The sequence below is a fragment of the Protopterus annectens genome, chromosome 6.part0, assembly GCF_019279795.1.
Source record: "Protopterus annectens isolate FY-2018-M chromosome 6.part0, PAN1.0, whole genome shotgun sequence".
In the NCBI taxonomy this organism is placed as follows: Eukaryota; Metazoa; Chordata; order Ceratodontiformes; family Protopteridae; genus Protopterus; species Protopterus annectens.
In genome coordinates this window covers 19,892,999-19,908,279 of record NC_056737.1, presented here as the reverse complement: position 1 = coordinate 19,908,279, position 15,281 = coordinate 19,892,999, and the positions used below count along the sequence as shown (strand labels likewise).

The window sequence follows — 15,281 nt, the reverse complement described above, 5'->3', positions numbered from 1 at the left end:
AGCCACTTGATCAAAACCCCATACCTTTATCACTCATTACAAAGTTGACAAGGCCTCCAGGGACAGGGCCTCCTTTAGATCCATGGTCCTGAGAAATATACTCCTGTGAGCCACCCGAGATTGATGGTGCTAGGGATGCTACCCATCAGTAAAGAATGAACGGCGTGATAGAACAACTTCACATAAAGAAGTTATGTACTTACCATAACGTTCCATGTGAGTTGTTTATCTCGCCTTCATTCTTACGTCCCTCCCTCCTACCCCCTCCTGGGCTGTTAGATGACCGAGATGCTGGATCCATCCTGGTTGCTCAGTCCTTCTATACCCTTTCTTGGGAGTGAAAGAATAATATATGGTGTTATTATACGCAGCAAACAAGATCTGAGGTAACTCTAGGTGCATCATGAGATAAGGACTTGGCCTAGAGCTATTTGAAGACCTCGAGCTTTGCAATTGGCTGACCCAGAGCCGAGGGATCAGCTCCAAACCCATCAATAAAGAATGAAGGTGAAATTAACAACTCGCATGGAATGTTATGGTAAGTACATAACTTCTTTTTTCTAGGCGATCTAAATAAGGCATCAGCCAGATAAAGAAGTTTGCCTTTTGTGTAGAACATTTTGAAGTTGTACTTTTGCAATTTGCACATCATTCTTTGTAAAAATGCTGGAGCTGAATGCATAGGCTTCTTTAAAATAGTAACTAGAGGTTGGTAATCAGTCCAAAAATATAATTATGAAACTTTGAACATGCAAATACTACTGCCAGAAGTTCTTTCTCAATTTGAGCATATTACATTTCAGTTTGGATAAGAGTTTGAGATGCATAGGCTACTGCTCTGCCTTCTTGAAGAATAACTGCACCAACAACCTAACTTTGAAGCATCACAGGAAAGAGTCACCAGTGTATTGATATCATAGTATCTTAATGTTGGTGGGGTGGCAATTTGCTGCTTAAGGTCTTCAAATGCTTTCTGGTGCTATTCCAGTCAAGACCATGTAACATTTTTGCAAATCAGCTCTCTCAAAGGTGCTGTCAACTTACTGAAATCTGGTATAAACTTGTCTCAATAGTTGACCATGCCAAGAAAACATTGTAGAGCTTGAAGATTATCTGGTGTTGGCATCTCACGAATAGCTGCTTGCTTGGATGGGTCTAGTTGCAAGCCAGTGCTAGTAAGTAAATGACCTACATATGTAACTTCTTGTAGTCTGCATTTGCCCTTCAGTGGATTGAGTCCACTTCACGTGGTCTGAATAGAACTCTCTTTTAAGGTTTCTGTCATGCTCTGCTTCACCATTGCCTTCAACCAGTAAATCATGTACAATTATGGCACAAAGATAACCTGAACAAATTTCTCCATTGCACGTTGAAAGACTTCACTTGCAATATGTCACTCATCCAGTCAGGATAAAATAGACGAACCTTCGTGGGCCGTGTTCAAGCAGCTTTATTATGTACCAGTACATCAAGATTGAGGTTTAATAATTTTGACTTAGGTAAACTTATAAACAAAGTAATACACTCATACTTGCTCACTCTCTGCCTGTACTTTCAAAATGGCACTGAAGCTAGCACATGCTTTTTATTTATATGCACGTGATGACCTTGAAACGCTTCTTAAAAGTATAACACACACACACACACTATTCTACACTATATTTAAAGGTAGAGATTTCCTTTAACTATAGGAGTGGATAGTCTCCCTTTTGTTATTAGCAGCATGGTTGAATTGCATGACAGTGCACGATATGGCTAACAGAATATATATTTTGATAGGACATTAATTTCAGTTTGGGAGAGTTAGGGTTACGTTTTGGAGGAGGGTATAGCAGAAGAATAAATTGTTAGATTAGGAGGACTACCTGTAATGGTAATGCATCACTTGTTCTCAGCTCCATCTGTTGTAAATGATTGTGCTACTTGTGGGTTTTGAAAGTGTGGTCACAGTCACTGGATGAGAGCTTGGCAATCTGCTAATCTTTTAAGATTTTTAAACAGTGCAGTATCCCAAAGATAATCCTAGGCAATACTAGAGACTTGTTCTGAGACGGACTTTGTCCGAGTAAACACTACCTGCTGTAAATCAGGAGTAAGGACTCTGAGACAATCGTGAATAGCCACTGCAAAAAAAAAAGCTGGAGACCTTTGTTGTGTGCCAGGATGACCAGCTGTTTAAACAGAGTGCAGAAAAGAAAATAGCAGAAATACTTGAGTGTTGTATGAGAAGGCATGGCACAGAACTGGGCAGTGCTTAAACTGTACACTAATCAGTGTTTTTTGCAAGGAAATAAAAACTTGACCTTGCAGACTTACCTTGTTGACTGCTGCCATTATTTTACTTGCTGAGAGGGAGGAGGGGACTTCATTAGTCTGATAGAATGGACATTTGTAGTGTAAAAAAAATCCCCTTGTGTTTATTCAAGATGTCTAACTACTTTAAATTCTTCAAACTGTTAACTACTTCAACTACCTCTAGTTGTGGTCATAAGGGAAAAAGACATTCTTGGTCCATTGGTGGTGTTTTTTTTCCAGTCAATAAAGATAGTTTGCTGTTACTCACTACTTTTGAATAATAGTAAAAAAATGACTTTGCGTTGATCTTCTAGATGTGGAAAAATTGAGCAATATCTATTTTTTTCTGGCTTTGTCCTACACATCACCCTCACCACCCAGTTTCTTGTTGATATAGTGCAATACATTGTCATCATTAAGAAGAGGATTCTGTAAAACCTGTAGTAGCATGAGGTTAATTGAAAAAGCTATGTCCAGTAGCCCCACTACTTTTACTCATTTGGCCCATTCATTCAGTTGAGGAATAGAGTCAAGTATCCCTGAGCTGGATGAGAGTTCTACAGTCCCTTCATTCTAGCTCAGGAGTGCCTCATTGGTACATTCATTCCCCCTATGGTGAGAGTGTGGTGGTAGGGTGCAGACCAGCTTCCAGATCTGTTGGGGTACTGTATCCCTCCCCAGTTAACACCCTTCGTCTGGCAACTGTCAGCTGTACTCCTGGTGCCTGCCATAGGGTGCATGCCTGTGTGCTTTCTGTTCATAGGTAGGTACTAGGCTATCGGCCCTGGAGCCTATGTAAGCCTAGCCAAAAGGTTTCCTGGCTTTTGCCACCCAAGAAAATTATTTTCCTGTGCACCTGTCAAGCAATGCCACAGACGAGATCCCCAGGGTGAATTTTCTATTTCCTATCCAGTCTTCAAGATTTTTCTTAGAGAGCCAATAAGGAGCTTTACTTGACGTGAATGGGTAGTTTGTTCCAGACTATGGGAAGTCTCTGGGACAGGAATATGTCCCTCCAGCATGTTCTGTTTATTGTGGTGACAAGGTTTAGGTCCCTGGAGCATGTGGTTTGGTAAGATTGGGATTTCTTTAAGTGTAGCATGTCCAACAGCTCTGGGTTTGACATAGCTTTATGTGTTGGGGAGAGATCGCCTCTGAATAGGCCATATGCGATAGAGTAGAGCTGGGGTTTTTTGAGACAGTCTACGTAGGGCATCTTTTTGAGGCTGGTAATCCTCTTAGTAAGGTATTTCTGTGGCCTTTCCAATTGTTGTAGGCGTCTTGTGAGATACATGCCAAATGGGGCATTGTACTCTGTAATGGGTCTGATGACAGATAAGTAGAGAGGAACAAGGACCTCCTTTTTTTCTAGAGGAGAACCCTTTTGTGATGAGGTGTGCCACATAGAAGGATTTCCTGACTACTATGGCAATGTGGTTATCAAAGGAGAGACTACTGTCCACCTCTGTCCCGAGGTCTCTTATCACACTTTCAGTGTTTAGTGAGCTACCGCCTATGTGGGAGTTCATGGGTACCAAGTTTTTCCAAAGGGGATGACAATGCACTTATTGGCATTGAGCTTGAGGCCATGACTTTGAGACCAAGCATCTGCTTCTGTGAGGCCCTTTTGTAGAATGTCTACATCATTAGGTGATTCTAGTATGGCTCCCAGCTCCCAGTTTGCAGTCATCTGCGAACTTTGTTAGCCACAGACCTTATGTGTTGTCCTGCACTTCAGAGAAGTAGATACTAAACAGGAGAGGACACAGGACCGAACCCTGTGGTACTCCAGTCATCACTGGTCTGAAGTCGGACTTGGAGTCTGTTTCTTTTACTGTGTGGGTTCTGTCAGTGAGCCAGTTGACCACCCATCTTGTGACATAGGGATTTATGCCCAGTTTAGTGAGTTTATCTATAATTCCAGAGTGGGGGGTGGTATCTAAAGCCTTGATGAGGTCAAAATAGGCTGTGTGCACTACCTTGTCCTCATCTATGGCTCTAGTGACTGCTTCAAAGACGTCGATCAGGTTTAGTAGACATGATCTACCTTTTACAAACCCAAACTGAGTGTGGTCCAGGGCTTGGAGGTTACCTATGTTTTTGTTTATAAGCTCCAAGGTGATACGTTCCTTGGCCTTGCAGACCAGGCTCATCAGGCTAATGGGGCAGTAGTTTCCGGGGTCTGTGCTGGCACCCCCTTTGTGGAGTGGGATAACTGTCGCTGTGTGCCATTCAGTAGGCACATAGCCTGAGGTGAGGCTATGATTAAACATGGTACTTAGGTGGGGTACCAGTTTGTTCTGTAGTTCGTGCAGTATGCAGCCTGGGATCTTGTCTGGTCCCATGGATGCTGTGTTCTTGGCTTTGGAGAGTGCGGTCTTTACTTGTTCATCCGTGATTACAGGGGCTTTGCATTCTTCCAGTATTAAGAAGGGCCCTATGGGAGGGTGAGTGGGGGGTAAAGTTAGCACTGAACCTATCTGTCAGGATGTTGGCAATATCGGTTGCTTCTATATATTTAGTGCCATTGTGCTGAAGCTCAGAGCAGATCTGAGTGTTGCCATTGAGATTCTTGACATAACTGTAGAATGCTTAGTGGTTGTCTTTGGAATCGGTGGCGATTTTATTTTCATAACTGGCTTAGGAGGATTTTATGAAGGATCTCGGCTTCTTGCTGAGGCTGTTCAGGGAGTTCCTCCAATCTTGGGATTTTACTCCTTTTTTGCAACAGCTTCTTCCTTCTGTTGTAGAGTTTGTTTATGGCAGGGGAATCACCAGATTGGCTTCTTTTTTTGGAGGATAGCATGTTGGTTCTGTTGGGGATGGCACGATCCATGCACTCGTGTATGTACGTATACAGTGCATTTGTGTAAGATTCAGCAGTCGTACCTCTATTTACCGTCTGCATGGGTGTCGTGAAGTTTTCCACTTCTGTCTTAAGAAGCATGAAGTTGGCTTTGGAGTAGTTTTTGACGGTGGTTTCCATAATGGGGAGTGGGGGTGGGATGTGGATGTCTAGGGTGATTATCTTGTGGTCAGATCTGACCTCTGGTATGGAACACTGGTTACCCATATTGATAATGACCAGGTCCAGGATATTGCTGCCCCTGGTGGGGTGTGTACAAGCTGATCCAAGGCATTGGAATTTATGAATTCCAGAAAATGTTGAGTGAATGAGTTGGTACATGAGTAGTTTTCCAAGTTGATGGTGTAGTAGTTGAAATCGCCTATAATTAAGGTATTAGGTTGTACCTTAATATTTTCCAGTATCTTAAGAAATGAAGAGTGGGAATCCTGGTGTATGGTGGGGGGATCTGTAACAAGCTACAACCTGGATTGCAGTCTTGACTAGTGATAATTTTGGATGCATTATGTTGAGGAACTAGCCTGGAGATGTGGATGTACTTAATGAATATGGACACGCCTCCGCATTTAGTGTTTCGGTCCAGGTTAGGTGGCTGAAAGGTGTGGTATGAATTATAGCCTGGTAATGCAGGGGTGCTCTCTGGAGCCTTGAACCAGGTCTCTGTCACTGCACAGATGTCGATATTCTCCATTCTAAGGAGTGCCTTGAGTGAGTGCATTTTGAGGTTTAGACTTCTAGCATTGAGTAGCATTACCCTCCAAGCTTACTTGCTTGTACCTGTTATGGTGGTGAATTTAGCATTTGAATCCTGCCTAAAAAAGGCACTATAGGGGTGGCAAGAGACTTAGCCAGTATCTGAGGTCATAAGGAGCACTTTATCTCTCTTTTCCATGCAGCTGACTATCCTTCTACATAAGTTTGTCATGCATTAATGTGGCAAAGAAAAAACTTCATATATATAAACAACAAAGACTATCAGTGAGTCCCAGCTCTACCTTCCAATAAAATTTATTTCGTTGAACAGTTCCTTCTCTAGCGCCTCGGCCAACAGCCTTTACTCTGTAAAGGCTGTTGGCCGAGGCGCTAGAGAAGGAACTGTTCAACGAAATAAATTTTATTGGAAGGTAGAGCTGGGACTCACTGATAGTCTTTGTTGTTTATATATATACATCTTGCTTGCTGTTGTTTTAATAAAAAACTTCATATGTTTGAATAAGAGAAGGTGGTTACATATTTGTGTATTTTGTTAACAGGATTTCCACTTGAACAGAGTGAATCTAGAAGAAACTGCAGGTGTAGAGAGTTCACCAGCAGGAGCTAGGCCAAAGAAAAAGAACAGAAAGACATATGACTTGACCTTTGCTGATAAATTCTGGCAAAGACATAAAGGGAGGTATGTATGAAAAGAATGCCTACATTGGACTTCATTGCTGATGAAGTAGATGTCTTTACACTGTATGATTTTAATTGCCAACAGAGTAATATTTAATTTCTTATATAGCAGTACATGAACTGTTAAATTTAAGCATATTTTAAACTCAGTTTCAACTTCATTTATTTTGTACAAAATAGTTTTATTCAACATGTCAGTAATATATTAATTAAAGCAAGGAAACATGTTTGCAGACATTTGCAGGCAAATGTATTTACAGTTATGCCACCATAAACATTGAGTTTCATAGTTTTCATATTCCTCACTTCATTCTCAACACATGGCATGCGCCTTCTAATACCATCTTGATTTATTCATGCAGAATGTAAGGTATGTTTCATCTTTTGCTGAATGCACATTTTTACAGATGTGCCATGTACGTTTAAGCTTCAGAGCTTTCTTGCTGTTGAAGTTCACTCCCTCTTTGACCTTCATTGGTCTGACAGTTACCTAGCAATCCTTCAAGGCTGGGTGGATAAGTACCTTGCTGGGGAAAACCATCCATATTTTCATTTTGCTGAAGAAAAATTGTGATCCTATTTCATCAGTCCTCCAATAAGTCAGTTTGGCACCAAGCTGAATCTCTGATCAAATCCGTCCACTAGCTAGTGCTGCAGTCACCTCCAAGCTTCCTTAGACTTTCCAATAATTCCCCTTGGACTCCCCTTCAGATCTAGTGTTGTCCTGTCTTGAACAGATCATTCCTAGCCATCAGTTAAGTAGTCTTTCCTTTTTTGCTATTTATAAACGTTATTGATAGAATTATTATTATTTGCCTTAGTTATATTTCAGATTAGGAAATGTTATAATAATATGGAATGGTTTCTATAGTTCTTGTTAATACATTTTGTGCATCTGCTTCTTCAGTGCTTAGGCAGCTGCCTAGCATCTGTTCAGTCAGTTTAAAAAAAGTTAATAAGTTTAAGTCATAACTTCAGTAGTTGTTTTAGCTATTGTTGTTATGGGTAACTGTTGAAGTTTGAGATTAGTTTTGCCTTAAAATGGATAAGACCTTTATGCTAGGTAAGAATGTTAGAAATTAGGTGACCTTTGCTCCCACCTCATGAAGTGCTTGACTTGTATGCTATCTGTTTAGGCTTGTATAACCAAATAACTCACACCGTTGAGAAGAAGAAAAAACCCTCTATATAACACGCAAAGCTTTCAGGTTATACACCCTTCCTCAATGCTTAATACAGGATGTTAAGTTGTCAATCTCGCCTTCATTCTTGCTGGATGGGTTCGGAGCCGATCCTCGGCTCCGACTCGGCACTTGCTAAGCTCAAGAGTCACTTCCACCAGCTCGAGGCAGCCCCATATCCCATGATACAAGGCGGAGATTACCCAGATCTCGTTTGCCGCTTCGCTCATGAGGTAACTTTTTACCAGCTCCTGGTAAGTGAATTTTTCTACCTATTTTTCTGAGACTTTAGTCCACCCCAGTACTTTATATTTATATATATATTACTTTATTAACTTCCCGATTCACTTAGCCCTATTCCCGTTAGTGCCCCGTTCCCTTTATTCATTTTGTTTTTTTGCTAGTCGGGCCTTAGGTCTTTACCCCTCCTATATTTTTCCTGTCAGGGTTTATTTGGGTGTGTCTGTGTGTTTTTTCCCTGTACTTGGTTTTGTTAATTTAGTTTAATTTTTGGACTGACTGTGTAGTGTGTGTGTATTAAGGACTCAGTCATGTCTAAAGAAGCTAGGGTCTCAGGCTTCAAGAAGTGTGACTCATGCTGTCAGAAGATGTCTCTGACAGACAGTCACACTTCTTGTATTTATTGCCTGGGACCTCTACACCTGCAGGACTCCTGTGCTATTTGTCACTCCTTCAGCCAGAGAGTCCTGCAGGAACGTAGAAATAAACTTATTCTCAGGGGCTTATTAAAGCCTGAGAGCTCCCCGGCTAAGTCCGGCTCGGGGAAGCCCTCAAAGTCTCCCAAGGCCCAGGCTTCAGTGTCCAAGCCTTCAGCCTTGGCTCCGACTCCCTCAGAGTCGAGATCGGCTCCGGCTGGAGCTGATCCTTCCTTCTCTGAAGGTTCGGTATCGGCGCCGATACTCTTGCTTCCATGCCTGTGTCGGCTCCGGCTGGAGCAGACACATCTCTGACCCAGCTCGGAGCAGACAAGTTGTCGGCTCCAACTGGAACCGAAGGTTCTTCGGCTCCGATGGCTCCGTCGAGAAAGAGATCCAGATCTCCGTCGCTGGAGTCTATTCATTCGCCCCCGGCCCCCCCCTTACTTTGGGAGCGGAGCCATCGGAGCCGATCCTCAAGGTCTTCCAGACTCTCAGACCATGACTTGGAGAGAGTGGTGAGTAGACTGCTGAAATCACAGGCACTGGCCCAGATACTTCATAGCCCGTCTCAGCAGACGACCGCTATTCCACACCCTCCAGAAATTCCTCCTTTGACTCTCCTTCAGAGCTCGGAGCCGGAGCTTATTGGAACTGTGACTGTTGGTGCTTCGGAGCCGATACCACTCCTTTCAGCTCCTGCCTCGACTCCTATCTCCTCCTTGAGACCGCCCTTGAGGGATCCGTCGCCGGGCTTCCTTGTCGGTTCCGAGGGGCGAGTGGCAGCGGGCCGTTGTCCGACCCAGTTCTCCCCCTCGGAGCTTCGGCTTTGGTAAGCTCGGCACCGACATCTGCTTCGGAGCCTTCCCTTTCGGTGGGGCCAGGGATTCCTGTTTCCTCGGAGCGGGAGCTCTCGGTCCTCCCCGGGAGGGCAGCCTTCGAGGTGATGAGGAGTGTACTAGCCCCCAAGCTGAGTCAACAGTCGGTCCCTTTAGCTCCTCCCTCTTCAGTGCCTGTAGAGATCTCTTCCCACTCTCTTGCTCCCGGACCCAGAGATCCATCGCCCCAGGTTTCCCCATTGGGAATACCTTCCTCTTCCGAGGTTTCTCCTGATCCTTCAGGGGAACCCCCGTGTAAGAGGACTTGCAAGAGGAAGCATTTAGACTCCCCTGAGTCTACGACATCAGATATCGACTTAGATGAGTCGGAGGGGTCCCCAAGATCCCCCTCTGAGGATGTCTCCTTTTCAGACATTCTTGAACTCCTGAAACAGAGGGGGAACTGGCCCTCCATTAACCCCTCCGAGGATGAGTCGGTATACCTGGTGGCTTTTGGATCTCGACCCTCCACCTCCTGGGTTTCTCCGCCTTTCAACTCCCTCATGGACGTGATAGCTCGAAAGGCGTGGGCATCTCCTGATTCCGTGGAACCAGTCCCCAGGAGGCCTTCTAAATTTATCATGGCCCCCACTGAAAAACAGTTTCTCACCAAAGGTGTCCCGGTTGATGCCATGGTGATGGCGGCCGCCACCAAAAAGGAACTTGCAGATCCTTCCGTACCGGTCCATCCTCCTAACAAGGAGTCTAGGACCATGGACAGGTATGGTAAGCGGATGTTTTCCTCAGCGACCTTTGCTATGCGTTCGCTGAATTATCTATGTCACTTCACCCGACTTCAAAGAGATATCCTCAAGGAATTGGGTGAGGTGGTACAGGATCCGTCAGCTGTTGGGGCTCAAGAGAAGATTGCTTCTCAGCTGGGAATCCTAAATTCCATAACTAACTCCTCCATGCGGCTCATTTCTTATGCAGCCGATGGAGCGAGTAGAGCTGCAGGCACAGGAGTGGCTCTCAGACATCAGTCCTGGATGCGACTTTGCAATTTTGCAGACCCCTTTAAGGCGTCCTTCACAAACTCTCCCTTCGATGGGACAACTTTGTTTGGACCTCAGGTGAAGGACACTTTGACCAGGTGCGAGCAAGACGGCAAGACTCTTTCTGCCGTAGGAGTCAGTTTCTCCACCCCTTCAGGGCCTTACCCCAAAGGTCAGAAGGGAGGGAAAATGTGGTTCCGAAAATCTCAAGGAGTCACGCCTGATGCACGTGGTCAGTTTACCCCCAGAGGCAGAGGGGGTAATAACAACAGACACCGCCCTAGGGGCAGAGGGGGACCGCAGAACCAGGGCAGCAGAGAGCCTCTCTCTGACAAGCCCTTCCAGCATCCCTGAGGTGTTGCCCGACTGCCCACCCTTGGAGGCAGTCTGGGGAGATTGTCACTGTACCCAGAAGCCTGGCTTTCCCTTTCTCAAGACAAATGGGTACAGTCGATCATATCCGAGGGTTACAAAATACCTTTCGAGAAAAGCCCTTCCTCAAAAAGGATCCCTTCCAGACGTTCCACCCGGTCTAAGGGAAATTGCAAAGCTAGAGGTTTCAAAACTTCTAGAGAAAAGGGCCATCCAGCCAGTTCCAGCAGGCCATTTAGAACTGAATCTACTCCAGGTTCTTTTGGTCCCCAAAAGACGGGAGACTGGACACCAGTATTAGACCACAGCAGACTAAACAAGTCTGACAAAAAGACGAGTTTTCGGATGGTCACACTTCAATCGATTTTGCCCTTTCTGGACAAAGACAACTGGATGTGCTGTATAGACCTTCAGGATGCGTACTATCACATAAAAATCCACAGATGCTCCAGAAGGTTTCTCCGCTTTCGGCTGGGGACCAGTCATTTTCAATTCAGAGCCCTGCCCTTTGGTCTCACCACAGCCCCCAGAGTGTTCACCAAATGCATGGCAGTGGTCACGGCTCACCTGAGACGTCAGGGATTCCAGGTGTTTCCGTACCTAGACGACTGGCTCCTCACAGCCACCACCAGGCATCAACTTCTCCAGGCCAGGGATTACACTCTACGTCTCTGCAGCCAGTTAGGGATTTCTGTCAATTTCGAAAAGTCTTCCTTATCACCTTGCCAATCTATTACCTTTATAGGCACAGATCTAGACACTACTCGGATGTCAGCAAATCTAACAAATCAAAGAATCCTGGATATCCAAAATCATGTTCGGATCATCCTATTTAGCAAAAAGGTACAAGCCAGGTTGGTCCTGAAAGTGTTAGGCCTAATGGCAGCTGCCATCACACTTCTTCCTCTGGCCCGCTTTTGCATGCGTCTCCTACAGTGGATGTTGTTTACCCAATGGTCCTTCCAGCAGTTGCCGATGCGTCACAAGATCCTTGTCACACAGATCTGCAAGAGCCACCTATCCTGGTGGATTTCTTCCCCCCTAGTCCATCAGGGCAGACCATTTGTCCCCCCGGCCCCAGTAGCCACGGTCACTTCGGATGCCTCCCTGATCGGGTGGGGGGGGCATTATCAGGGTAGGATGGTCCATGGCACGTGGCAACCGTTCAAATACCACCTGCATATAAATGTCCTAGAGATGAGAGCAGTGCTTTTAATGTTGCAAGCCCTCAACGACTTTCTTCCTTTAGGAACTATCGCAGTTCACACGGACAACATGTCCGTAGTATGGTATATCAACAAACAGGGCGGGACCAAGTCCTATCCTCTGTGTCGAGAAGCTCTCAGACTTTGGCAATGGGCGATCTCCTCTCAGCGGTTTCTGATAGCAACGCATTTCCCCGGGAAAACCAATATCATAGCGGACAGGTTGAGCAGAGCTATACTCATGCCTCACGAGTGGTCTCTCAAACAATTTATAGCGGAAGAGATTTTTCAGAAGTGGGGCCCTCCTTGCTGCGACCTTTTTGCTACACCCCAAAACAGCAAATGCCCAGACTTCTTCTCTCTCTTTCCACTTCCAGGCCATCCCCCCAGAGACGCTCTAACCCAGGATTGGCCCCGGGGACTTCTTTATGCTTTTCCCCTTTCCGCTGATTCCTCAAGTGCTTCAGAAAGCTACCGACTTGAGAGCCAAGCTGATTCTCATTGCTCCTTACTGGCCTCGACAAATTTGGTTCCCGTTCCTTCATCGACATCTCTTAGTGCAGCCTTGGCATCTGGACCCAGTTCCAGATCTTCTGACCCACCAGTCAGGTCAACTGCACCGGTCCATTCCTTCCCTCAACCTCACTGCTTGGTTGCTCCACTTCCTTCCTTAGCCAGGCTTCCTATGATCTCTAATCCCGTTAGGGATATCATAGTAGCTTCTCTAAAGTCCTCTACCAGAAGGATTTACTCTAGCAAATGGCAACGTTTTTCCTTTTGGGCAAGGTCTAAGAACATAGATCCCTTTACTGCCCCTATTCAGTCAGTTTTGGACTTCCTAGCTGAAATTTTTCACTCTGGTTCTTCTTCTTCCACAGTTAAAGTCCAGCTGGCAGCAATCTCGAATTTTCATGTTGGATTTGCAGACCAGAACATTATGTCTCACAAAGTTTGCAAAGCCTTTCTCAGAGGGATCTTCCTACTTAAACCCCGTCTAAATTTAGTGCTGGCATCCTTAATACTTCCCCCTTTTGAACCGGCTGCTACATGCTCGTTAAAATTTCTCTCTTGGAAGACACTCTTTCTAGTCGCTATTACTTCGGCTAGAAGGGTGTCTGAACTTCATGCTCTCTGTGTTCGTCCCCCTTACTTGGTCTTCCACAAGGATAAAGTATCTTTGAGAACTAATCCGTCCTTTTTGCCCAAGGTTGTTTCTAAGACAAATTTAAACCAATCTATTGATCTTCCAGTATTTTTTCCCAATTATTCTGACAGGGCGGAACAAAAATTGCATTGCCTAGATGTTCATCGCCAACTCAGATATTACTTGGACAGAACAAAGCAATCTAGAAAGTCTGATTAGCTTTTTCTTTCTTATGCTGAAAATAAGAAAGGTCTCCCTGTTTCTAAGGTGACCTTATCCAGATGGCTGTCTTCCACTATTTCTTATATTTATCAGCTTAGGGGCAAACAGCTGATCTCAATACCAAAAGCACATTCTACCAGAGGCCTAGCCACATCTACAGCCTTTCAGGCTAGACTACCCTTAGACACTATTTGTGCAGTAGCCACTTGGGCCACTCCTCATACCTTCGTCTCACATTACAAATTGGATTTGGCCTCCAGGGACAGGGCGAGTTTTGGTTCCACGGTTCCCAAGAGTCTGTTCCATTGAGCCACCCAGGATAGAGGTGCTAGGGATGTGGTCCCATCCAGCAAGAATGAAGGCGAGATTGACAACTTAACATTTAGAAGTTATGTACCTACCATAACGTTCCATGTTAGTTGTCTTCTCTCGCCTTCTTTCTTGCATCCCTCCCTCCTGTCCCCCTAGCCTGGACAGACCTTGAACTATCCTCTTCTCTGGGAGATTTCTCCCTTGGACACCAGTTAGCTCTGCACTTAGTTACCTGGGTTCCCCTTACAGTTTTTTCTCAGGTTAGTTGTTCTTCTTCCCCTGTTGGAAGATAGTAGGTATTTTTTCCTCTAGCTACCAAACAAGATCTGGGTAATCTCCGCCTTGCATCATGGGATATGGGGCTGCCTCGAGCTGGTGGAAGTGACTCTTGAGCTTAGCAAGTGCCGAGTCGGAGCCGAGGATCGGCTCCGAACCCATCCAGCAAGAAAGAAGGCGAGAGAAGACAACTAACATGGAACGTTATGGTAGGTACATAACTTCTAATTAAATCACAAACAATGACTTAAATAAGAACCCAATACTGTCACATGACTTGCAGCCCAAAAGTCACGTGACCAAGAAAATTAATAAAAACATATAAACATTAAAACATTTAGAATTAAATACTCTAAATGAATAATGCATGATTTAAATATATGTATATGAGCAATATATATCTAGACATATACAAAATATATATATATATATCATATAAAATAAAGCATATTTTAGGTTTTATTATTTCAGCTTAGTGCGTTGTATTCTAATTAAAATAGGTTTTAGAGAAAACCTCTTGATCATATGACTTTTGGGCAGCAAGTCATGTGATAGTATTGGGTTCTTATTTAAGTCATTGTTTGTGATTTAACCTGTATTAAACATTGAGGAAGGGTGTATAACCTGAAAGCTTTGCGTGTTATATAAAGGTTTTTTTCTTCTCAACGGTGTGAGTTATTTGGTGGATTTTTTGGTACAGCTTTTGGTTTTCAACATTGGTATTGAGCTGTTTTGTTGGGATAAACTGAAGAACCTCTTGCAGCCTAGATGGAATCTATTAATAGTCTAAAAACTTTGTTGACTAATGATCCATTGTTACATATCTTGCCTACAACATCCGTTGATAATGTGGCAGTTTCTCTTATGTCTCAAGAAAATGCAGCAGATTTTGGAAAGAAAATGCAACTACTTGAGAGGAAAGTGGCTGCATATAAATGTTTACAATGGCAGTGCTTTAGTTTTACTGCTTATTTAGATAAGGGCATAGTACCTCGAGGACTTAAAAAAATGCCCTCATATGGCAATATATATCCGGAACTTCTAAAGCGCTGGCAACAACTGAACCTTAAATTAAGCCTTGATTACATGTTACTTATGAATTACTTTTTTTCTACAATAGAAAAGGAGCTAAAAGAAGAAATTGTCAGCATGGAAAATAATTTATTGTCAATGCCGTGTTTTCAAACTATGATTCCAGCATATCAGCAAATGCTGGATAGGCTACATGTACTTGATGACCGCCTGGAAGTCATCAAGAAACGTAAACTGTTAAGAGACATGGGAGATTTTCAGAAGGGTAATATTTTCTCTTGGCCGAAAAACGATCCTGTATTGGCCAGGGAATATAATAAGAACAGTAAGAAACCTGCTATACAAAAAGTTCCTTTGGATAGCTTGGATGATTTTCCAGACTTAATGTCCATAAATTCACAGTCCCCTATGCGTGAGGTGGTATCGGCTGAACCGATAAATGATGCTACAGTAAC

The 15,281-nt window shown here is 44.1% G+C and overlaps 1 protein-coding gene across 3 annotated transcripts in view; it reads left to right on the top strand.

Moving 5' to 3' along the window:
* Positions 1–15,281, top strand: part of SCFD1 (sec1 family domain containing 1) — a 3,579,547-nt gene that overhangs the window by 1,111,344 nt on the left and 2,452,922 nt on the right. For all 3 annotated transcript variants that reach the window (XM_044073814.1, XM_044073812.1, XM_044073811.1), the window contains exon 11: positions 6,415–6,554. In XM_044073814.1, the coding sequence (XP_043929749.1) occupies positions 6,415–6,554 (140 nt within the window). The remainder of the gene's footprint in view (positions 1–6,414; positions 6,555–15,281) is intronic.